The sequence below is a fragment of the Scophthalmus maximus genome, chromosome 5 (genome assembly GCF_022379125.1).
Source record: "Scophthalmus maximus strain ysfricsl-2021 chromosome 5, ASM2237912v1, whole genome shotgun sequence".
NCBI lineage: Eukaryota > Metazoa > Chordata > Actinopteri > Pleuronectiformes > Scophthalmidae > Scophthalmus > Scophthalmus maximus.
The window spans coordinates 6,748,861-6,774,767 of record NC_061519.1 but is presented as its reverse complement, the minus strand read 5'-3'; the positions used below and the strand labels follow the sequence as shown (position 1 = coordinate 6,774,767).

At 43.1% G+C, this 25,907-nt stretch overlaps 2 protein-coding genes across 4 annotated transcripts; both read right to left on the bottom strand.

Moving 5' to 3' along the window:
* Positions 1-1,919: 1,919 nt before the first annotated feature.
* si:dkey-29d8.3 (uncharacterized protein LOC556220 homolog) lies at positions 1,920-8,371 on the bottom strand. The gene is made up of 7 exons (XM_035633965.2): positions 8,137-8,371; positions 5,079-5,223; positions 4,897-4,992; positions 4,438-4,582; positions 4,202-4,347; positions 3,981-4,120; positions 1,920-3,720 (listed from the first exon to the last, which is right to left on the bottom strand). The coding sequence occupies exons 1-7, from the start codon at positions 8,234-8,236 to the stop codon at positions 3,572-3,574; spliced, it is 921 nt and encodes a 306-aa protein (XP_035489858.1). The 5' UTR covers positions 8,237-8,371; the 3' UTR covers positions 1,920-3,571.
* A 3,546-nt stretch (positions 8,372-11,917) lies between these two features.
* On the bottom strand, positions 11,918-24,676 carry c5h5orf22 (chromosome 5 C5orf22 homolog). 3 transcript variants are annotated; one of them, XM_047332005.1, is made up of 11 exons: positions 24,523-24,676; positions 21,777-22,271; positions 19,960-20,105; positions 18,901-19,050; positions 18,668-18,795; positions 16,308-16,600; positions 15,487-15,549; positions 14,851-14,972; positions 13,698-13,764; positions 13,093-13,286; positions 11,918-13,002 (listed from the first exon to the last, which is right to left on the bottom strand). In XM_047332005.1, exons 2-11 carry the CDS (start codon positions 21,843-21,845, stop codon positions 12,846-12,848), a joined length of 1,389 nt encoding a protein of 462 aa, XP_047187961.1. In that variant the 5' UTR covers positions 21,846-22,271; positions 24,523-24,676; the 3' UTR covers positions 11,918-12,845. The 3 variants fall into 3 exon arrangements, with proteins under 3 accessions (XP_047187961.1, XP_047187963.1, XP_047187962.1); XM_047332007.1 differs by having other exon boundaries at positions 13,093-13,232; positions 24,523-24,674; XM_047332006.1 differs by having other exon boundaries at positions 21,777-24,658.
* Between the last annotated feature and the right edge of the window lie 1,231 nt (positions 24,677-25,907).

Sequence of the window (25,907 nt, the reverse complement as noted above, 5' to 3'; positions counted from 1 at the left end):
TTTTTTCCCATGCGAAGGGCAGCCGATAGGGAATTCCCTCTCGTCTTCGTCACTCTAGAGGGAACTTTAGCGGCGCGTTTTCAACCATGGGGGCACCGGGCTTAGGGATAGGGTTTACGGCCCTGCTGGAACATATAATACATCAAACATTTACTGATTCCTCCTCTGGACCAAAGTCTGTTGATTTATGCATTAAGTTACTACATTTATCACATGGAGCAGAAAAATCACTGCTGTAATTTCTACATGTGGTTTAAACCAAAAATCATGTTGACTTCATCTTTATTTCTGCCAATAAGATATGAGACAGATGAACAAACAATAGCAACTAGAAATGTTATGCATCAAGCCAAAGTGACCACTGGAGGGCAGAATAACAAAGCCAGTACATCACTCAGTGAACTGTATCTACTATACTACTTTGATTACTGCAGCATGAATTAGTATTTCTAATAAGACCAGCTGGGTTCTGGACGTGAATGGAAATCCAGGCACAAAAGGATCAACATCCAACACGGTGTGTTTATGTTTGTGGCATCACAGGGGACGTGACACATCAACACACACTTCACCTCGTGACAAATAAAAACTTCTGCGAAGCAAATTTAAATCTGAACTAGTTTCAGCACAGAACAAATGTTGAGCACATGATTCTAGTGGACACAGTTCACGTGTGAATTGAATCTGACCAGAGAAACTCAGCTCATACACAATAACAACAGTTACTGAACTGTTCTCCAACACAACTTCTTTCTTTGAATGTGGCAGCAGGTCAGAAGAACAGTTTCCTTTTCAAACCCCTTCTGCCCGACAGCCGCCTGCTCACGGTCTTTGTCTCTTCTTGAGTCATGTCCTCTCAATGCAAAACACCATTGTCTTCAAACACTGCTGCACGACTACATGCTGCAAATTATGATTCATTATCGCACAATCCTCCCTGACATTTGTAGCTTTACAATTTAATTCATGTTCATCCAGCTCCTAATACCTGTGCACTCATTGTCAGCCTTGACTGAATAAACAGATGACCGACGAATTTAAAAAAAGACACAAAATAGAAGCTGAGAAAATATGTAATGTATGTATGACGATTGATTTTTATCAATCAACGGTTACATTTATCAGCAAAAAAAATTATACCTGATATGTAACACGCAGGCGTCTGGATGCAACGGTCACTGCTTGTCTCTACTTAATAAACAAGGACTTGGATTGAAATCATGTGAGGTTCATTTGAAGTAAATTGTGTTTCCATGTGTAGTGTTTCTCTGTAAACAACCTGTGGCAGTTGACACACACACACACACACACACACACACACACACACACACACACACACACACACACACACACACACACACACACACACACACACACACACACACACACACACACACACACACACACACACACACACACACACACACACACACACACACACACACACACACACACACACCTCTATATACAATCTACAGATAACATCTTAACATCAAAAAATGGGCATGAATGAATTTGTATACCAACCAATACATTAATGTATATATATATATAGAAGAAAAAAATAAATTCAAATTGAATTTTACAAATCACATAAAACCGTGAATAAGATTACATCACTTAATGATATGTTAAGGTATTCATGAATTAATCACAAATTCTAAAAATATATTTGAACTGACAGATTAAAGAGAGAGATCAATAACTGGATTTACAGCCTGACTTAAGAATACAGATTTGAACGGCTGTGAGCAGTCGTGTAGCGTTTCCATTAGCCTCCCTGTGACACTGCTGTGATAACTATACAGTAATATGCAGACATGGATGTAGAATAATTTCTGCCTATGTCTTCACATTAGTCTTCTCCTGTTCCATTTAATGCCCCCACACTACAATCAGAACACAAACAGATGCAGTTCTTAACATTTAACATTTTATTTAGTCTTTTATTCCATGTGATGTTTAATCTTTGCTGGTTTTAATCATCTTCACCTCAGAGCTTTATTGTCCCACATAAGAAAATTCATTTCAATAAAAGTGCTGATATAGAGAACATCACTCAGAATCAAAGAGTAAATGATAAAAGCAAAGAATGAATGAAGATAAGAAATAAAGTGCTGAGCTTTTTATAATAAATGAGCAGATCATGGACTGAAGTTGAGGATCTTGGAGGTTCTGTCCTGTTCTACAAACATAATATGAACATTCTTAATATTTGTGTAGTTTTATGGTTAATAATATCTTTAGTAATATCTAGAGTCTCTCTATGATCCCATCAGCAAATCATGATGATGTCAAAGCATCTTTGACTGACGGCCACTGGGTACACGTCATAAAAAAAACAAATGCAAAAATAAAACTGCCTTCAAATTGCAAAACAAGTCAGTAAAAAGTACTTTACATATGAACAGTATGAATGTAAGCAGAGGTTAACAGTTATAGCAGGTCATTAGTATTTAAAAGGAGACATACTCTGCTCATATACAGGTTCATAATGTTAATGTGTGTTTTCATGCTCTGGTGTTCAGTGAACACATCAGTTTCCTGCCTCGGGGAGGATTTGGATCCTCCTTCCTATCTACTATTCCTTGACCTCAGTGGAAAAAAGTCAAGGAAAGGTGTGAAGGAGGATTCATAGGATTTAGGAAAAGCCGTCAACGCTGCTCAGAGAATCCTACTCGACTTTCACTAAACTACGTCATCACGCGACGCAGAAGTTATTGATGCATCTGTCATGGTGAGACGTCAAATCTCCGAAGATGAACTACAAAAAACGCAGCGGCTCCATCAGCATGTTTCAGTGTTTTACCACCGTGTGACATCAAGTCAAGTCAACTTTATTGTCAATTCCTGCAATATTGTGCCAGACATACATGATGACGTGCGTCTCTTCTGGGTCATTATTCATACTCTTCTACTTCTTCTACTTTGGATTGAATCGCTTACGTTGTGCATGTCGCGTCACGTTAAGTATCGCTGCTGCAATGAATTATGGGGCGTCTATTTATACTTTCCTTTCGCATAGGAAGCTCCAGTGTACCCTATGCTAAAGGAGATAGGGAAAGAAGCATTGAAGCTCCTTTCCTATGCATTTAGAGAATCCAAACAGCTCTTATCATCACTGCCTATCAAATATTCCGGGTCACGTCAAGATTTAGGAAACTTCCTAAGCCAATTTGAACATTCAAACTCACCCCGTCAGCCGGGCCTCATGTTCGACATCACGACGCCAGAGAAGCATCGTCCGGGCAACTGACGAGGAGCTTCGGGAGCAGAGTTTTCTGTCGGGGAGGGGAGCTCCTGTTGCCAAAGACTTTTAACTTTGCAGAAACTTTTTCATACACAATAACCTCCAACACACTGGGGGAAATAGAAAAACTTAAAAAGCAGAATATGTCTCCTTTAAACAGAGTGTTTCAGGTGTAAAACCACGAAAAAGACAATGGCTGAAGTTTTCCTGCCTTCCTGTACAATGACCACATGAATACTGCAGTGACTAGTGTGAGTATAGAATGCTTGTGTCTGGGCTTAGAGTGGAGGGTCTGCGCCGGGAGTGATGGTTCCTGCCGCTTTAAGAAAAGATCCTGAACTTCCTGCTGTCGAGAGGTGACACCATGACCCGGGCTGAACCGGGCGAGTGGAGGGGACGACACTTGTTCCTCCAGATGACCGTGCAGACTCGGGACACCAGCAGGACACACGCCAACACCAACAGCACCACTGACAGAACAGGAGGAGATCGGGACAGTCACAAGAACTTCAGTGAAGTGATTGTATGGAACAGAGAAAGGTAGCATTCTGTGTGTTTAAAATTGTGTTTTCCAGCTATTAATAAAACCGGAGGCAAATTTCAGAGAGCTTGAAATGAAAGTGTGGCTGTGTGTTTGCCCTGTCCGATAGTAATCTGTTCACCCGAAAGATGGAAGAGAAGAGTGTGTCTGCTGAAGTGATGGTCATTTATGTGGAGACCCAGGACTCACCCATGAACACAGAGTTGGGAGTGGGATCAGCTGGGTTGAAGTGTTTGAAGACGTTTCCAACCAGTGCCACGATCACCACAGGATAGACTGTCAGGATGTTCCGCACCCAGCGGTCCAGCACCCAGTTCTCCAGGATGAACCTGCAAGTTTTAACAATATTCAGATTCAGTTAAACACAGAACCATCTGCGTGATGGTCCACACTGTTGCACAGACGCTCACCATCCCGCCACCTCCGCAAACAGGATGCACAGCGAGGCGCTGGCTGCCGTGCTGCTGTCCACGCCCCACAGGTGAAGAACCAAGGAAAAGTTGATCAGAGAGGCGATGGATGTCCACGTGGTGTAGAGAGCCAAACCGTTCTGGAGCTGAAAACATGAGAACATTTACAAGCACAGCGTGACTAGACGCAGGAGACCGACGGAATGAATCGGGAATCTTCTGAGAGCTTCTCGTACCAGTATGTAGAGACAGGCCAGGTCTTTGCGATGGTATGTCTGTAGCCAGAGTCCGTAGTAATCGGTGGCGAAGCAGCAGAAAAACAGAGCGCTGTAGTTGGAAATCACAATCAGGATCAACATCACCAGAGCGGCCAGCATCAACCTGCGGACAGAGAGAGACACAGAAAGGGACCATGTCAGCAGTATCCAGGGCAACGGGTTTATTACAAGCAGACATTCATTCTGCTGGAATAATCATCCACTGGGATGTTCAAAGCCTCTAGGACCTTGATATGGTCACATATCAAACAAACAGGAAGTTTAATCCATACTTTGTAAACAAAATGTTTTTTAGGGCCCCAAACAAAGTCCACACATAATTCTTACATTCATTTGAAATCACCTTTTTCTGTGTTACTGTTTTGATCTAATTTTCTGTGCAAACGAATAAAGCCACATGTAGAAACAGTAGCTTACTCTCTGTCCCACAGCAGCAGCCACGTCACATTCATCACCATGTTGGACAGCCAGCAGAAATAGAAGGCATAGGGCAGCAGGCACTGAGCCCATGACCTATAAACAGAAAGAGCAGATCAGTATCAGCTGCAGGTCGCTCCGGGTAGCAGCTCCTCTCGGATGGATATTCAGTGGGACCGTACCCTCGGAAAACATATGAGGTGATGTATAAGACCATCAGGGTGAGCCAGGTGTAGATAACGCCCCAGATGGAGAAGGTCCAGCCAGCGGGAGTGATGCCCGTCTCATAGCGGGCCGACACATTGCCAGTAGTGGAATGGAAGAATCCTGGAAAACCGCAAAGAGCATGAGTGAGAAGACTAATATATATATATATATATATATATATATATATATGAATCAGATGTATGGGTCAGAGTAAATGGAGATGGAACACAACATAATATATTTCATTTTCGCCCTAAACAAAGAAAACATTTAGAGTGAATATTCTCTATGTAATAATGCAGATGACAAAAAAAAATCTTCAATACACAATCCATTGAACATCTGAACATTATCTCTGCTGATAAAGTGAAGCAGAGCAAAGTTACAGGCTTTATATGGACACTGTCCGAATTTTTGGATCAAAACACAGTTTATCATGACAAAATATTAAAGGTAAAACGTAGTTGATGTTTGTTTTCTGTTTGACGCAGATTTCCGCGTCGCTCAACTCGCATGAATATCTGAGGGGAGATGTCCAAAGACCCTGCGTCTTAGTCAGAGTTCGTCTCGACTCCTCAGAAAGACCCTGCGTCTTAGTCAGAGTTCGTCTCGACTCCTCAGAAAGACCCTGTGTCTTAGTCTGAGTTCGTCTGCCGCTTCAAACAAATGCTGACTTTTCTACAAGAGTGCTGATGCTAAGTTGGCTACAGGGTTACGGTGCTAACCACGCCCCCACAATTAATTACATAGGGTTAGGGTTAGGGTCAATTTACCACCTCAGTCAGTGAAGATCACTAAAAATCTTCTAAAACTGATCTGAAACCACAACAAAAGAACAAAACTTTACTTAGATAAAGTCAACAAATACAAATTCTTAAACCATAAACTAAAGGCAGAGCAGAGTTAATCAGGGAAGGCCAATTTCCCAAACTAGATATAATCAGCTGATTCTAGCAGACCTGGAGGTAAAATATACCAGTCGTCAAATGCACAATAAATACTAACCCTAACCCACCTAACTTGGAATGAGACTGCAATGACAATAAAATAAAACAAGAGAAAATAAATCAATCTAACTCACGAATACCAATCACAACAGAACTCCGCTTAGAGACAGTCTAGAAAGACAAAACTCAAACAACAGAAAGCACAACCGCTGGGCTTTGGCAATCTATATATATATATATATCTATATATATAGATATATATATATATTATTATTAATGTGAACTGCTCACTGTGTGGAAGAGCCCACAGATATGTCACAGACATATCAGAGCTTATGTTTACACATTAAATATTTTATTGTACAGAATAAACAATGCAGGAAGAAATGTGCATTTATGTGTACATTTATTTTCTTAATTCAAGTTCTATAAATTGTGTTTTCTCGCCATGTATAGTTATTTATGATAAGCTAAAATATCAAGCCTCAATGACATGTGTTTGACAACGACATTTTAAGGAATCATTAACAGATTAATAAAAAGTTTAAAATATATATATATATATATATCGGCCAATGTATCAGTATCGGAAAACCTATACTCCCTAATATCGATATCGGCATCCAAAAATCCATATTTTAGCTCTAATTCTTGTGTTTAAGAGAAGATATATTTATTGTACAATATGTTCATATTTTATATGTAAGGTAACATTGAACATTGCTTTCCTAACTGTGTAAAACATCATGTAACATTAAATACATTTACTGATTGTTATTCATTATCCTGAAGCTAGAGAAACGTACCCATGATCTACCACCATGCCGTTGGTGGAAGATGAGATTGATTTCTGACTAAATGGATTTTGTACATTTGTGTACGTTTGTGTGCGTGTGCGCGTGTGTGTGTGTGTATGTGTGCAGACATAAGGTAGAACAGCAGATTTGGATGGGCCGGCCTTAGTGTCACGATACCTAGATCGGATGTTTGAGTCGTATCAGCATCCTTAACTTTCTCCCTCACGAAACTGGTAAAAACAATTGTTCATGAAGGCGACGGTGTGCAGGGAAGTGATTTAACTGGGACCTGAGCCATGGAAAGTAAAAGCATGTGGACAGAGGGGTGATTTTCAGCAGGGTTAACTGAGCAACTGTGAGATGATTAATGGGACAGGAAGCTTAAGTACAATTCTTTCAAAATATTTTTTTTTACATTTCCTTTACTTGAATTGTTTCGAGAGAAACGACCAGGAGAAGAACCGCTGTGAGAGAAGGAGCCAACGACACACTGCTTCTTTTGGAAAGAGGAAACCAGCCAAGAAGTCTGGGAACCTTGTACCTCAATGTATTGCATTTTAGAGACAGATTGTTTAACAACCTAATCTGAGAGTAAACTGGTGCAGCTGTTAGTCAAGTGTAAAATACAGAGGAGGAGATGAATCAAGATCTGACTCCTTGGCCGGGCCCTGAAAGCCAAAGGGTTGGAATGAGGTTAACAGGTTTCAGAGTTGGTAGCAGCTGTGAGAGGAAACTCTGGAATCTCGGTGCCACGCCCTGAGAAGACTTGTCCCCGTCACAGTGACACCAGAACCTCCCAGGTCTGCTGGGCCACACCACCGACAGGGGGAGGTGGTGTGTGGTGTGTGTGTGTGTGTGAGAGAGAGAGAGAGAGAGAGAAGGGAACTTTTCATGGATCAAGTTGTGACGTGAGCGCGATGACAAAACCGCAGCTTCTCGCTAGAAAGCGTTTTTTTTTCTCTCTGCGGTGTTCCAGTTGCTAGGCTACTAGCTAAACATGCTAACACACACAAACACACTAATGAGCTGCCAGCTGTTCCTCATTAGCGCAGCCCCCGCCTCCAGTAGACACGTTTCATAACCGGGGGTCACGACTCTGTTGTACAAGTATAACGTACTTATATAACTTATACAACTTATATAACTTATACAACTTACATAACTTATACAACGTATACAACTTATACAACTTATACTGTTCACAAGTGTGAAGGGGGGGCCAGCGTCGGAGGGATACGAAGTTCGAGCCCTGCCAGAAAAGTGTCCGAACGACGTCACTGTGGACTCACCCTTTCCCGCTCCGGCCAAAGCGTTGACAACCAGGACGACGACAAAGACCAGTGCACACAGGAGGATGAGGACGATCCTGGACAGACTGAGCTCCTTCATGGTCGCGGAGGATTAGTGGTGCGGGGATCTGCCGTGTAGGAGCGGACGTGCGGTGGTCTGCCGTGCTGCTGTCACTGACCGTCGGAGGGCGGAGCAACGCCCACACGCACGTTGACTGAGATGATGCCTTCACGTGCTCTGTGTGAACGGAGACAAACAACCAAGCGCTCGTTTCCACTTCAGCTCGAACCTTCCGTCTGAAGTCATTGTGGACACGTGAATGCTGTTGAAGCTGTGATCAATGATACATGGAGGCACTGGCGACCCCCCCGGTGCCCCCCTGGTTGAAAACGCGTCGCTAAAGTTCCCTCTAGACTGACAAAGATGAGAGGACGTTCCCTATTGGCTGCCATTCGCATAGGGAAATATGATTGAGTGCCCTCTAGGGCGCCCTTTCATGCAACAAAGTATAAGATAAGATAACATATACCTTTATTCGTCCCACAATGGGGAAATTTGGTCGTTACAGCAGCAAGGGGGATAGAAGAATATAGAAAGACATTAAAAAAAGCAATAGGTATGTACAAAATATAACAGAAAATATAAAAAAAGATATATAAATACTATATACAGAGCAGTAGCAATAGTTACACATGGAGAATAAATGTAAATATTGCACAGTTTGAGTCCTGTGTGTTCTACTGAGACCAGTGCTGGTTGTACAGTCTCACAGCAGCAGGAAGGGAGAACCTGCGATACCGCTCTTTCACACACTTAGGGTGGAGGAGCCGGTCACTGGAGGAGCTGTTCGGTGCAGACACAGTGTCCTGCATGGGGTGGGAGTATGAAGAATGTGCTCTTTAGAGCAAGAAAATTTGATAACATGTCTTAGTGAGCGCCCGCGTAGTGGAAAAAGCGTGACGCAGTGCCCTATAAGGTGCCCTTCCAATGGTCTAACCTTGACGTTCTCTATAATGGTGCCCTTCCAATGGAAAAGGGTACCGTTATGAAGTGCCCTATATGCCGCCCCTACATGACAGTGCCCCAGAGGGTGCCCTTTCCAGTAGAGGATGGGATGCAGTGCTGTATATGGTACTCCTACAGGTGAGAAGACATGATGAAGTGCCCAATTCGGTGCTACTCTAATGGAAGACTACCCCTCCAGTGGAGAAAATGTGATGCAGTGCTGTAACAGTAGCCTATTTGTGTTTTTGAAGCGTTACTTAACCAGGGCCCCTCTCAGTCTGTCACCCAGCAGTGCACTTTTCAAAAGAAGCTACTTTTCCCCATTTTTGTAGTTCTATGTGGGGAGGGGGTCAGTGTCCATACGACACATGTATAGATTGTAAGGCTACAGCACACAATTGTTGACCAGAGCATAAAGTCCTTCATAGGTCTAGCCTCCTAAATTGCTGTCAAAGTTCACCAACAGCCACATTCATGTATTCAGCTTCATGTCACAGTTACAGGTCTAGTAGATAAGAAGATGAGGGATTAAAAGCACCAGCCAACATCTGTATCATTTGTCAAATAACATTAACATCTTTATTTAAATTAGCAGCATTTACTGTTTATATGTAATCTCCTCAGCCCACACATCTCGACCTGCTGTCAGGGGGGGAGGCACTGGTTTGCTACTTTCTCCTGAATGGAAATTCTCTCTTTACCCTTGTGCCTCACAAAATGGAGGACTTAATCATGTGGTCCTTTGTTCCAAAGACAAAGGAACAGACTGGAATAACTCAGATTCCCAGAAAGCTTCACCTTTCACACCATGTGTGTGATATCTCCTCCAAGCTCCAGCTGCCCTTGGTCACTGGGTGTCCCAGACCCCAGGGGGGTCAACAGCCCTATGGATTTGAGGTGATGGAGATGATCGGTGTACCAGGGGGCGGAGAGAGTGAAGGAGACAGTCTTGTTTTTCATGGGAGCGAGCTGATTGAGACAGGAGGAGAGGGTGTTGTTGTAGGTTGTGACCAGGTCAGTAAGGGAGGCGTTCTGGATGAGAGCAGAGTCAGGGATGGTGTCGGCCAAAAGGGAGTCTAGGGAGAAGGGATGGATGGATTTAAGATTCCGTAAAGTTACGGAGTGCTTCTGGTTGACTGGGGGGCTTGGGATGAGAATGTCCACGGTGATAGCCAGATGGTCAGAGCTGGACAGATTGCTAATGGTGATGCAGACAAGGTCTAGTGTGTATCCTTTTTCATGGCTTGGAAAATGTACATGTTGGGTGAAGTTGAAGATGTTAAAGATGTCCAGGAGTTCCGCAGAGGTTTTGGAGTCAGATAGATAGATGACGGCAGTAACCTTGCAGTGATGTTTTGCCTATAAATCTCCACCACCACGCCCATGGATGTGTGGCTTATCCATTAGTATCTGGGGGTTGGTCTGATTAAGTGAAAAATATTCCTCAGTTTTTTTCCATGTCTCAGTTATGCAGAGAAAGTCCAAATTATGTCAGTTATGAATTCATTGAGTTTGAGGCCCTTGCTGTTTAGGGATCGGATTAAACAGAGCAAATTTCAGATGTGGTTGGATTTGGACAGGCTGGGGTGCTTTGACTATGGGGCGGAGGCAGGCAGAGCGCACGTGTAGGTTGTTGTGATGTTGAGTGGCATTGTGGAAGTGCTGACTAGAGGGGAGGGATGGAATGAGTGGATAGGTCAGACCAGGAGTAAGAAAACTTTCTACAGGAGGCTCTGTGGATGTAACAGGGTTAGAGTAGAAGTTGAAATGTTTTGATGGCAGAGATGCACGGAGGAGTGGTGAAGTTGTTGAGTTTGAGTAGTATTTCAGAGCCATGCCAGCCGGGAGGATGTAGCGATGAGGCTGAAGCTGTTGGTTGGTTCGTGACTGAGTTTTAGGTTTGGCCTGAGTTCCAGGACTCATGCTGCGTTCCATTATACCTAGATTTTTTTCCCGATGTCCTTAGTCCGAATTCCGACTCAAAGGGGCGTTCCATTTGCCATTTCAAAAAGAAAACTGCAACCAGCAGTACTGCGGGCCAAACAGAACGGGCTCTACACTAGTAAAGTTAATAAGACCACAGCAGAGCTCTGTGAGCGCACCTACAACGTGAGGAGCAGTGACAGACTGAGATCTGCTCTGCAAAAACACACAAATATGCGTCTAGTCACATCTTTGCATTGACTTTGTATGTCTATTTCATCTATCTATGAAATCTGCACCAATAATTTGCGTCGGGTTCGCTGTGTGTGTGTGTGTGTGTGGCTACCGCAGGGCACAAACAAGAAAAAAACACAAACTATTTTTTAGGGGTGCTGGGACGCAAATAACAGACTGAGTAAAATCATTCCTCAATCATTCATTTAAATTTCTCCAGCGTTTATGGGTGCATTTATATATATATTTAACCCTCTGAAACAGGCTACATGAAAATGTTGCATTAATTATAATAATAAATCAATAATCGTTTCATGTGTGGAAACGTCTCTCCAGAGAAGATCATTTTTAATTATCTTTTACTTTGTGGGGAAACTGTAAATCCTCGTTCTCATGTAAGTGGCGCTGGGATACTTTATGTTTGCAGCTGAGAGCTTGTGATCTGAGATATTAAAAACAGCTGAGGAATGTTTTTCACATGAAACAGCCTTTAACATTTTTTTAACACATCTGCTGTCAGTTTACAGAAGGTTAAAGGAGGACTCGGAAATTTGAAAACACACATCCATCATTTTTCCCAATGTATGACAATGAATTACTAACTTTCCTTGGAAAATCTAATGTCTTAAACACTTTTTAATATTTACCCAGGACAGGGGGGACAGCAAGTGTAGCTATTGAATTATTTAATACAGAGTTCAACAGATAACACTGCACAGAATTTACTAGTTTAAACATAAAAGAATATCAAACATGTAGATTTCCAAGGATATTCGGAAAAATCTGAAACATGTACACACAAGCGTGGACAAGTGTCGTCAGTACCAGTGCCATACCAGTATAATCACTGACCAGTTATAATAAAACTAACACAGCACATATAAATACATTCTTCCTTAAATAATAGTGCTGGGAATATTCTGTTTGTGTTATGATCACAGAGTCCGGGCACGTCGACTGAACATAATCCTTTTTCAACTGGCTCTTTAACTGACGCAGTGTTTTCCTCAGGCAGGAGGAGATGGAGCGTCTGTTGGACACTAGTTTTGGTGGCGGATAAATACATATTTGGTCCTGGTGATCCAACAGCAGGACAGTGCGAGTGGGATTGAGCCAAAATAAACTACAGTGTGTTTAGTCATGGTAACATCAGCCAGTGCAAGAGTGTCGCTCACCGATTTGTGTTCATAGTTCTACAACAACGGAGCTCTGTGGCACGGGGGAGTTTTGATTGACACAGAACTTGTTGGTAGGAGACGTTCGGGGTTGGTTTTCGTTGACTGTAAGGAAAAAACAGAATATGACCAGACTTATCATTTGACCCGGATATTCACAGTAATCTGGTTTCTTCTAAATCTAAATCCAGGATGAAGAGCTGCTATGAACACTTGTTATGTTAACATGTCACACAGTCAGGACACAGTGCCTCAAAGTTCCACCTGCTGGACAAAAGACTCAATTACAGTTGAAGACTCAGTGCAACAGCATCATTTATATCAATCAGCACGTCCGCTGTATTTGAAATTGTCACGTGTGTTCGTGTGTGTTAAGACGCCTGTGGTTGGCAGTCCGTGATCTCTGTGTTGCTGTGGTCATAGTCTTTGTGTAAATCCAGAGGTCCATACAGGGCCTCCAGCACCGCCATCACTCTGCTCTGGACCGAGTCCACCTGCTCTACCGGGCAGTATTCATCCAGACTGGACCTGAAAACACACACACACACACACGTTGAGCATTGTTTGATGTACCAGTGCGTTTTACAAAGACAATCTGGCGTATCCTGTGTTCTTTACCTGGACACAGTGACCAGCGTAGGTTTGGGCAGGGGCGTCAGAATGAGCTGCACAGCTGAGACGAGTCTGTCGATCTCCTCATCTGTGCTGATGTGGTGAGGCAGCTCCACAGAGTCACATGTTAATCCTGCCTGATGGACCTGAGAGGGAACATGACAGGGAACAGAGTCCAATGTTAATCCTGCCTGATGGACCTGAGAGGGAACATGACAGGGAACAGAGTCACATGTTAGTCCTGCCTGATGGACCTGAGAGGGAACATGAGAGGGAACAGAGTCACATGTTAGTCCTGTCTGATGGACCTGAGAGGGAACATGAGAGGGAACAGCCGAGACCGGGGGGCAGAAAGCCCGGCTTTGGCTGAGGACCTAATGCTATGACAAGGCACATCTGGGTATGTACAGAGTATGTATTTTTGTCCAACCGTCACTGCCCTGATCCCTCAGCTCACAGCAGGAGCATTGGCTAAGAATTAATAATTGTATAGACTTACTGTTGTTAACCCATAATACAGAATAACAACCACCGAGTAACTGTGTAACTATAGCTATCACAAAGATATGTTTTTTGTTGTACATACACATGCACATTCACATTGTTCTCACCATCTCGTAGTCTGGGGACGGGGTTCTGGACTTCAGACTGAAAACCAGTCGGGCTAACGAAGCCATCCTGAAAACACAAGCACGACACAGTCAGATGATCCACGTTGACCCACATTCATCTTCTGCTGAGCTCTTGTGGCCATTTCATCCTCCATGTAATGACCCGAACACACTCCAGTGACATGTACAATGAGTCAGTCACGACATCAAATGATGGCAATTTTTTATTTATGGGAACGATTATAACGATCAGGTAACGACTGAGGAGTAAAGTCAGTGCACACATGCGCCAGTCTGTCCTCTCATCTCTATCTGCTGGAGAGTCACTTAGGCCCAATCCCATTCCTCATTTTTACCCCTAATATAACACATAACGCTGCTTTGCAATTTACGATTTTTTAATGAGGCATTTATGAAGAAAAGCGGCATAATACATTGAAACGACGAACAAAGGTTGTCGCAAATTATTAAGGGAGAAAATACACACATTTGTGAGTTTCTTTGGATGCTTTTGACATTTGTCATACCTCAGCTTTAGTCCTTACATGGGTACACTCATAGCTATATTCAGTTATATTCTCACTTTCTCAGGCACAGCACAGTAAGATGTTCTTTCCACTTTAAAAAGTGCTATAATTGTTAAAAACACACAATAATCAAGTTGATCATCTTGGAGTGGATCAAAGAGACGGATACAGGGATTTTTATCATCGAGAGATAAGGCAACTTTCACAAATTTCCGCCAAGAAATCATGCATATTTAGTGGACTGTCATCTATGAGCATGTTAGATGGAATTAAAGAGGACGGCTTGGCCTCGGCAGGGGTATGTGCTCGACTGAGTGACGCTCTAGTTGGAATCTGTGCTTCTCCTGCAGTGACGAGTCAAAATGTCTGCCATGAACACGGACCCCTGCTGCTGACTCTCAGACTCAAAGAACTGAATTTTTTTGGCTAACTTCAGAAAGAAAAGCAGTCAAGTGACTGTTTTTCAAGTCCAAGCAGGGACTCCCTCCTCCAGAGACACAAAACTACAAGTGTATTCATTTGATTATCCATTAAGAGTTGCATTAGCGTCAAAGTTTGATGTTTATTAATACAATGTCACGTGAAAATTGTGAAACCGAGCCTGAGCTGTAGCAGAAAAGCGTTACCCAGGGTTACTGGCCCAGCGCGTCACCGTCTCCTCCCCATCGTCCTCCAGGAGATCAGCAAACGCTGCCTCCAGGTCCTCCAACTGATGTGTACGACGACTCACACACTCATCGAGCTCCTCCTGCACGCACGCACACATACACTCAATGAATGTAATGTAATGTAATGTACACAAGTCAGGCATATGTGTCACAAAGGTCCAGTCGTTTTTAGACAATTTACTGGACAGGTTATACATTTAAATAGATGTATGTTGTGGACAACACTAATATCTCCTGGTATCTTTTTTTTCTCTGCAGAAATTCATAATGTAGTAGATATTCATTTGAAAATACTAGCTGATAAACATGTGAATATAGGTAGTACTGGCACTTGTTTTTTTCCATTTCGAGCACTTGCCCATAACCAGTGTATAGTAGTAGTATCCACAGTGTATAGAATGTTCTACGACTTCCATTACTACCACTGCTACAACCTAGATCAGAGGTCATTTTTTTATTAGATTTTTTCAAATAAATTTTTCAATTGTGGATCTCCATACATGTTCATAGGCAAACAGGACATTCAGAGGGTGGACTGACTGCTGTGTGTTACTGTGTTGAGAACTATTCATGATTAGAAAGAGGAAGCGTGACCTCGTCAGCATTAGGGCCCGGTCCAGTGAAGCTGTAGAGCTCTTTCAGGATGCAGTACTCGTCCTTGGCACAGAGACGACACAGAGAGAGACACACACACGTCAATTCAACATTCAGAATATTGTGTGTTGCGATGGTGAGTTCCTTATGTAGACTGACAAAGTCTTATATAAATGAGCACATTCACAATGCCTCAGGCTGTAAATGATGATATGCTTGTAGTAAACAATTATTAGATACAATCAAAACCTGTTAAGTCGCTTTTTCAAACCAAATGTTTTTTTCAAATATTTCAACTCGAGCGACTGAAGTGACTGACGCGAATTTTGCATCTTTGTGCAGCCCGACTCAGTGGCGCGTCTTTGCAGTCTTTGTTTGCAATCAACTCGTGCGAATAATTTGCGTCGCGTCTGGTGTGAATGTGCCATCAGTCTGAGCGATGCGTGAAAATGTCAACGGACTGGAGCAGAGAGGAGATGATATGATGATGATTCCACAATGTCTGTGAACAAGTGTTGATGTTTTTTTGAAGAAATGTGAAAATATCAGGTCTAGGTGGTATAGACCACCTAGACCTGATTTAAAAATAAATACTGGAAATTATCATCACAACCATCCACATGATTATCATCATATTTATCTAATATCTTAAAGTATTTTTAAGATATAAATGAAATGTATATAACAGTACACCACATTAGTTGCCTCACACAGAGGCACGTGTCCTGTATAGGATCACGGATCAGAACACCACATAACTCCTTCAATCTATATGTATAACAGTTTCTGTGAAGTGGGTCACATTATGTCGAGGGGTTTACCTGTGTGTACAATTCCTTGAAGGGATTCTTACAGGAGAAGAAATCCAAATCAATGTCCAAGATGTACGGCTCAGTGTCACTGAGACATGCAGATATTCTCTTCACGACGTAACTGGTTGATCCTTCATCTCCATCATCAGCATCTCCCGGACCGGTCCCACTGCTCCACTCCGCTGCCTGGCCGGCGCTGCCCTCCGCTGGCTGCGGCGTGTCAGTGGCCAGGGGCTGAGCGTGGCTGGCTCCTCCAGTTCGAGCCCTCTTCATACAGAACCTCTGCTCTGTGGTGGTCTGCTCTGAAATGTAACGTCAGAGAAGCAGAATCAACCATCGTCCTTCCTCATTAGTAAAGTGGACGAATAAAAGATATGATGTAGAAATGATAAGAAGAGACAGAGAAAAAGATGAATGAAAGGGAACATTAAAAAGAGATTACAAATAAATTCTAGAAATTAATAGAATAGAATAATAGTTATGAGATTAAAAGTAACAACAGGGGATTGGCACAATAACCTGATACAACTATAATGTATGCAAAAAAGATTTTCAGCCATTAGCTACTTGATATTTGCCATGTGATATAGGTTATTAATAAACCTATCTTTGACACGGAGGCATGGATTCACTTACGAGTTTAAAATAATCAACACCACATGTTGAGTGGGTGCCTGAAAAGCTTTCTCTCACACACACACACACACACACACGCACGCACGCACACACACACACACACACACACGCACACACACACACACACGCACACATACACACACTTTCATGACCACAGAGCAGCAGGTGGTTGGGGTGGGGGCGGGTTGCAGGTCCCCTCCCACCAGGCTCTGCCTGACCTTGTGTATATCAAACTGTTCCATGGTGAAGCACATTTACCAGCTCCTTGGTCTCTGTATTGATCTTGTTTCTTGTGTTTAACTATCAGTTCTGCTAAATGAAGCATGTGGCAAAAAGCGTAATGAGAAATCCAGTGGTTCACTCTGGCCTAATTTGTCTCACTACACTTTCATAAAGACCTGACATGTTTTTGCACCTCTCATAGCAACAAAACAACTCTAACTTGGTGTAGAGCTGCGTGCAGCGCTCTGGGCCCAGCTCTCTCTCTCTGAGTGGAACAAAAGACTGGACAGTGAAGAAAGAGGGATGCTGCGGGTCTATTTTAATGGGACCGAAACCCCCGTTTTCGGAAGACCCCTTTCTGGACATTGAGCTCATCTTCCACTGTGTTTTTATTACTTTTTTTAATTTAATGCATTCTTTGATTTATTTTTGGTTTTTATTTTTAGTGCATTTGTGCGAATTTTTTAATTAAAGTTGTTTTCAAAAATCAAAAAAATCTCACTCTCTCTCTCAGTTAAAAGTCTGCCTGTTCTTTAACGGAGCAAGTGACAACAAGGCAAAGTACAGTAAATGTGTGAAGTTTATTAGCTGCATGTCGTGTCGTACCTGGTCGAATCTGGACAAACATTTAAGGCAGCACGACATTGATTTGGATCTGCTGATCAGAACAAGCACTTCACAAGCTCGGTGTTACAGCAGCAGGTATCTGTCACACAACACACCGTACAAAATATTAAAAAAATATATATAAGAAAGAAAAAAATGAAGAACTATAATATGTATGAGGAATATAAATATAAAGAATGTACAGAATATTAGTGCAAGTGTGTAATCAGGTACCAGTTATGTGCATAAGAAGATGACATGAGTCAAGAGTGTCTCTGTCAGACAGCGGTGAGGTGTTGTACAGTCTAATGGCTTGTGGCAGGAAAGATTACCGATAAGAACAGGTATTGGTGAGCAGAATCGGAATCTATAAAGATTCAAACGATACCCATCCCTCGGACAGAGACAGTGAGAGGAAGGTAGATTTAACAAGCTAAGTTAAGTTTGATAGATTCTTTTTACAGTTTAAAAGAACATTCACCGTGTGAAGTTATTCCCTATTGATATTCTTCCGACAGCAGGTTTGAGTTCTGGTCCCACTGACGCTGACAAAGAGGGGTGAGTCACTGCAGTGCCAACATGAGCGATCAAAAGCAACTCTGTAAAGGAAGAGGCAAACTCACGTAAATGCTCAAAATGAACACGACTTGTCCCGCTGTTCCATCAGGGTAATCTTTCTTTTTGTTGCGGTAATTTGCATCTCAAACTGCCACAACACAACTCAGTGCGAAACACTGACCTGGTTTGCATAAGGAACAACAAACCCCCTGAAACCAAGAGGAAACTAAAATATTCATCTGTTGCTTAAAACATTATCAAGTTTTATCCCACTTGTCAAATAATGCAGGTCTATTGATGAGATAAGAAAACCCTCCATCTGTGAGATGCCTGTGAGTGTCACAAACCTGTGAGTGAAGCTGCTCGGACAGGATTGACTTTGACCACGCTCAGTCTGAGAGGTTTACTGTTCTCCAGCTGCTCCTCACAAACGTAGAGACCATCACTGAGGAAGTAGTTGTCTTTACTGGTCACCCTGCGGGGGTAGGAGACAGGCAGAGACGGACACTCCATGAAGATTATGATCAAGTGTATATGGTGACTCCTGTAAGGGTGTTTTCTGTAGGAGTGTGCATCTGACCTGATGGTGGTGGTGGAGGCGTCTCTGCCCACAGCCATCCTGTGCTCTCCCTCTGCGATCTGCTGGGCCCAGTACGGATGCAGCCACGCCACACAGGACACGTGGCCGGCATACACCATGGGCATGATCCAGTTTTCTATACTCAGCTCACTGGAGAGAAGAAAAATTCATGCTCTCAACTGAGAGACTCCATGACAACTTGAGAACACCTTACTGTAGTGGGAACTACCACTGACTTTAGTGGGAACTACCACTGACTGTAGTGGGAACTACCAACTACTGTACTGGGAACTACCCCCTTACTGTAGTGGGAACTACCACTGACTTTAGTGGGAACTACCACTGACTGTAGTGGGAACTACCACCTACTGTACTGGGAACTACCACCTTACTGTAGTGGGAACTACCACTGACTGTAGTGGGAACTACCACCTTACTGTAGTGGGAACTACCACCTTACTGTAGTGGGAACTACCACTGACTGTAGTGGGAACTACCACCTACTGTACTGGGAACTACCACCTTACTGTAGTGGGAACTACCAATGACTGTACTGGGAACTACCACCTTACTGTAGTGGGAACTACCACTGACTGTAGTGGGAACTACCACCTACTGTACTGGGAACTACCACCTTACTGTAGTGGGAACTACCACTGACTGTAGTGGGAATTACCACCTACTGTACTGGGAACTACCACTGACTGTACTGGGAACTACCACCGACTGTAGTGGGAACTACCACCTTACTGTAGTGGGAACTACCAACTACTGTAGTGGGAACTACCACCTTACTGTAGTGGGAACTACCACCTTACTGTAGTGGGAACTACCACTGACTGTAGTGGGAATTACCACCTACTGTACTGGGAACTACCACTGACTGTACTGGGAACTACCACTGACTGTACTGGGAACTACCACTGACTGTAGTGGGAACTACCAACTACTGTACTGGGAACTACCACTGACTGTAGTGGGAACTGCAACTACTGTACTGGGAACTACCACTGACTGTAGTGGGAACTACCACCTACTGTGTGAAAAGAAAACCCATACCTGAGCAGTTTGTCCTTATCAAAGACTGTGTCAGCAGACATGTTGACGGGGATGAGCAGGTCGGGGTGGGAGTCCAGATGGACCATCGCTATGTTCCTGGGTGGGAGGTGTCTGGATGCAATGGCGCGGTAGATGTGACTCACCACCTACATGTCATTAGTTCAATGAGAAAATTACTTTATACTATACACCATTCAGAATCTTCTGTGTAAATTATTCTAACATATTTTATATACCACCGTTTTCATAAGCAATAAAATTGGAACTTTGGTGATTCATTAGTAACTTTGATACACAAAACCCCAAATCATGCTTTGGAGTGACTCTTTATACTAAGTATGGCTAACTGCACTGATTTCACACATGTTAAAAAGTATTGTGAGTGTGATTTCTATTTCAGTTATCTGCAATATTTTTGACGTGTCAACAACCCTTTAGGATAAGAGCGCAAATTCACATTTGCTATTCCTCGTCACTTGAGGGTCTCGGGGGCTGTATCCAGGCTCTAATGTTGACGGTGCTTGAGACCACGACTTACAAAATTAACATCATGTATTGAAGAAGACTTGAAAGTAAAAACTGAACCATAAACTCCTCAGTAAAATGTTTACTGACTCATTTTGTCATAGACTTCTATAGAAACAATGAGTGGAGTCGCCCTCTGCTGGTCAGTACAGAGAATACAGTTCTGCATTAGCTTCATTTTCCAGATCCGGGGACTAAGTCCAGTTTTCTACATAGTCAATGGGCAGGATTCACCCGGGACAGGTCGCCTGCCTATCGAAGGGCAGGATACACCTGGGACAAGTAGCGAGCCTATCAAAGGGCTCCATATAGAGACAAACAACCTTACACACACGCTTTTCCTAAGTCCTGTCAGTCCTCCTTTACACCTTTCCTTGACCTCATGACGTTTTCCACTGAGGTCAAGGAATAGTAGATAGGAAAGACAATTCGACCTCACCCATGGGCTCAGTCGGACAATTTCTGGAAATTTCACGATGGGAATGGCAGGAACGTTTGTACAAAAATGTCAAGGGGCAACATCTGTGGACATTTGCATTTTTTTAATATTCAGTCCCTCTGGATGATTTCAGGCTTTGGTGAATTTCTAAAAAGCAGCGATAGTTAAAGGGTATATTTTTTCCTTGATACATCCTTTGTTTCTCACTCATGTTATACTTTTTTTATTTTTATGCCACAGAAGTTACCCCGAACTCCCTGTAGGTTTGTCAGCAGGATCACACAAACACTACTGGATGAAGCTTAGTGAACAGATGGAACAACCCATTACTCGTCGGTGTGTAATTGGACAAAGGGGCGGATGCAGTATGTTTTCCCACTTTCTTTTGAGATCTGGCTTTTTCAGATTGTTTTCTGAGATTTCCACCAAAATTTCCCCAGGGGATAACATATGAGTGTTGAATCTGACTGATATCTATGAGTGTGAACAATTTGGTGCAGATTTAAATGTGTTTTCATAAGGGGACTGTTGGGCCTATTATTATTATTATGATTATTATCATCATCATCATCATCATCATCATGTGGGTTTTTATGTTTCATGTTGCATTTCTTCTGGTATCTTTTCCCCCGTTTTATGTTCAACCGTCTGTTTCCATGAGAAACACTCAGCATGTGTTTCGAACTTTGAGCTGCATTTATTGTCCCACAGTTTATTCCTGTGGCATCGTAGTAAGAATCATCACCATGCAGTGTGTGATCCCTCTGATAACTCAGGTTATTGGAGGTTTCTCACACACACACACACACACACACACACACACACACACACACACACACACGCGGTGACTCACGTCGTGGTGGTCCTCCACCACCCACACCGGAAGCTCGCTGTACAGCCTCTTCTGCGGGACACGACTCATCCTCACGCCACTGCTCCGTCACGTCGTCGCTCAAACAAACTGCGGCTTGTGTGGCGATGTTATGTTTTTCTCCATCAGCAGCGGCACCGACACACGAGCGAACGCGACCGTCTCCCGGAAACGGCCCGCAAATGTTTTCTTGTCCGGGGAGAAACAAGAGTCAACGTGAGCGCAAAGGTTCCGCGAGGCGGAAGAAATAGACGACGGAACATGTTAGGCGTTAAGAGAAAGGATTTAATAGACTTCGCCGCTCTGTAACAAATATGAAGATGTCTAAACAGTGTTTAAAATTAGGCTTGTTGTGTGTAGTGTTTTATACTCTTGATAAAGTAAAAGTAGAGAGACTTGCACTGTGCTTCTTCTCCTCATCCCTTGCAACACCTGGAACATCTCACTTGTCTTGAAGCGTCCTCTGTCTGGTTCTAACTGCAACAACAGGACCCAACAATGTATGAAGCCCACATATGACATCTCTTTCCAGTTGTAAATTGTTCATCATCATTACAAGGTGTTACTGTTGACCGAGCTAAAAGAGGTTCAGTAATAACTTTCCATGATTCTGTCGCAGTCACTCAATTTTATTTTGGTGAAAGGTAGGAAACGTTTAATACCATAGAAATCACAATATTTAACTATCAGTTTCCAAATATGTTGTTTAACACAGACCTTAGAGAATAATTTATTTGAAATATACAGTTCCTACATTCCCCCGCCACCGTTAATGGATGAAGCAGTATAGATGATGGATGGATGGATGCATGTGTGAGTTCCTACACAGCACTTTCATGTTGCCAATCAAGGACCATTTCTTCCATGCAACTTGAATTTGAGTGTAGTTATGAAAATTATTCTTCTCGGTCCTGAGTCTGTTTCTAGGTCTAGATTCACAATAAACACAGTCTCTCAACGGTCCCTTCAATATTCATAAAATAAAAGAACCATAAACTCAATGCTGAGCCTTCATAGAAAATATGCACATCGGTTATGATAAAGACATACATAAATACAATACTGTATGTCATAGAAATACAGGACATTGTGATGTTGATATATAAAAATATGGTGACATTTCAAATTTATGAGCTCATTGTAAAGTCACCAAACCCGACCAGATACATTTGGAGTCGTCAATACAACCCATTACTATTCTTATTATGGTAATTACGTTATTATAGATATTATGAAATGAAAGACCTAAACACAAAACTATCTTTCATTAGAATACGTATGTGTGTAATGAGAAAGGTAATACCACAGAGACTTCTCCCCGACCCTGCAGTTCCTCTGAGCCCCACAGAGTCATGTATTCATGCAGTCGCTCTAAACCCTGACTGGACTCTATACCCGTCCAGCCACAAACAGCAGACAGACCATTCGTGACTAGTTTGTAAAACACTCAGCTGGAGAGCGACCAGACGAACCCTCAAAGGACTGAAGTGGACTAAAACTCATTAGGTGGACACAAAGAGCTATGCACTCTGATGGCTCAGAGTCAGCATGTTAGCCGTAACATCTTCATGCGGTACGATGTCGTCGTCGCTTCCAGCTCGTTCTGCTGCGCCGGAAAAGTGGAAAAGTAGAAAAGAACAGAACAACTGCGACTGGGTTTCTCGGACAAGTGGTACAAAGCTCCAGGACACAATCCCCAGCCGTGCCTTGGAATAACAAAGCTCTGGTCAGGCCGAACGTATTTCATGTGCGTCGTGGCAGATGGTAAATGAAAGCAACATGTGGACACACACCTCTGGAGCCTCCTGAATGTCCCTCTTGTCTTTACTGACACATAAGGCCAGTGGTTATTAAAAGCTAAACTTTTTTTGGGGGGGGGGATCCAACTCAGTTCTGCAAAAAAAATGACAACGCTGCAACATGTCCCACATTGAATGTCATAATTACTATTTCTCATGTATGGAAATGAAATGCATTGGACAGCTGATTCAGAACTTAAAGGGGCAGTATGCGATTTTGGAGAGAGCTTGTTTCTCTCTTTGTTGATGTTGTTAGTTTGCTGCTCCGGCCGCGTGAACCCGGGTCCTGCGTATGGGAGACCGACGCACTAACCACTAGGCCAAAACCGCGGAGTGGTATCGCCACCAGCTAGCACACTCAGAGTTGCAGTCCGCACCATTATTTTTTTTGTTTTCGATTTACTGAGACTGGGCTGAGCTGAAAACCCGGATTTTTTTGAGGCGCACAGACACAAAAGCAACAGCTCACGGATGGTTCGATTTTACAAATCGTGTTTTGCTTTAGAATCGCGTACTGCCCCTTTAAACACAGAGGAGGTGATAATGATAAATGAATGTGACTGTGAATCTGGGAACATGCAGAAAAATACAAATGTTAAAAAAAATGTATCAGCTTGTTTGATCAATAACTCATCTAATGCTTCCATACACTAGAAGAGTTTGGTCTGACAGACACACTCACCTCTAAAGACAAGGTTTCAGGAGTCACAGTCTGGGAGTTTGTAAAGACTGGGGATCCTGCAGGGTCACTATTCACAAGACTGCAACTAGATTCTATCGGAAAGAGCTGATGACAACGCCATGCCACTGTCTGCATGAGCGAAGACTAAAGAACGAATATAGATGATATTAAACACGGGTGATTTTACGTCAAGAGACTAGAGAAAGACCTAAAGACCAAAAACGACTCGGACCACCACCTCACCCACCTGTCTGCAACAGTGAACTCGCCTGAAAGTTGTTGGTGTGAGGCCAACAAAAACACACACACGTATACACACACACACACACACACACACACACACACACACACACACACACCAATCGAAACTGAACTCCTGAAAACATTTTCTTGTCGGTCCCCTCAGACCAACTCTATCAGTTGGAGCAGTGTTCCTGTATAGATATGAGATGGGATGTATTCTGTGTGTGTGTGTCTCGGCTCATATATCCAGCCTTTGATCTTGGTGGCCTCCGAGAGCAACGGGAGGCTTTGATCTCCCCCATCCTCTCCTCTCGGTTTGGACCACAGCCCATTGGAGACGACAGCAGGACGACGAGTGGAGGCCCAGCGACAAGGACAGAGGAGGGATGAGAGGAGCGAGGAGGAGGGAGATTAAAAGTGCAGCAGCACCTACTTGGCGTAGGTGGGGGGCTGGAGGACGAGAGAGTGAGTGGGGGAGACAGAAGGAGATGAACAAAAAACACGGCAGGAAAACCTGCTTTATATCTCCGATATTAGTCTCCGAGTTTTACTGCCTTCCGTCCCAACACAGCAGTGAGGCAATTTTTTGGTGCGAACAGCATTAACAAAAAAAAATTGCAGCACTAACGTTTAAGAAACTGCGCCACATCTTCTCCACAAAACAACAATTTTTATTGGGATTTTTTAGAAAGCAGTAAAAGACGTAATTACGGAGCCCGACAGAATCAGCGTGTCGGCAATAATGTTGAACACCGGCACTCTGCGATTGTATCCTGCATTAGTCAGCACTCGTTTCTGTGTACCGAGTTCCCATCAGATGAAATACAAACCTTGTTTCACATACTGTAATTTGAATGAAGTGACATTCTACTATATGTCATGAGAGGCGAGTTTCGTCTTCACCAGGTCAACAGTTACAGAAACAAAATCAAATGGCCCTCAGCAGGGAACGGCCCAGCGGTTCCCCTTACGCTCAAGCTGCGACCAAGTTCACACACTCATTGATGTCAGTGCCCTACAAATGTGAGATGCCCTGTTTTCCGCATCTGCCCCCAAAATGTTGGGTCCTCTCTTGGCCCAGGTCCCATCCTTCCACCAAGTTTCATGGCAATCCGTTCGGCAGTTTTTGCCAAATCCTGAGACAAACAAACCAACAGGAGCGAAAACATGTCGCCCTTTGTGGATCTGATGAAGTTAGTCAAATGAAAAGAAGTTATGAACTCTGATTGCTCAGAGTCAGTGGCCATGAACAAATAAGATGAGCAGTTGTTTCGTGTTTTTATGTATCATCAGCTTGTCCTAAATATCTCAGTTCATCCGAACCCTGGTTTATTCAGCATGATGCAGACTACATGCTTACTCTTGCAGAGGTGCCTTCTCTTTTTATCA

Coding starts and splice junctions, on each gene's coding strand:
- c5h5orf22 (XM_047332005.1), bottom strand. CDS start 21,845: ATGAGTCGTGTCCCGCAGAAGAGGCTGTACAGCGAGCTTCCGGTGTGG. Junction 20,106..21,776: donor TGGTGGAGGACCACCACGAC/GTGAGTCACCGC, acceptor AATGACATGTAG/GTGGTGAGTCACATCTACCG. Junction 18,796..18,900: donor GCCTCCACCACCACCATCAG/GTCAGATGCACA, acceptor CTACCCCCGCAG/GGTGACCAGTAAAGACAACT.
- si:dkey-29d8.3 (XM_035633965.2), bottom strand. CDS start 8,236: ATGAAGGAGCTCAGTCTGTCCAGGATCGTCCTCATCCTCCTGTGTGCA. Junction 5,224..8,136: donor TTTGGCCGGAGCGGGAAAGG/GTGAGTCCACAG, acceptor GCGGTTTTCCAG/GATTCTTCCATTCCACTACT. Junction 4,993..5,078: donor ACCTCATATGTTTTCCGAGG/GTACGGTCCCAC, acceptor TTCTGTTTATAG/GTCATGGGCTCAGTGCCTGC.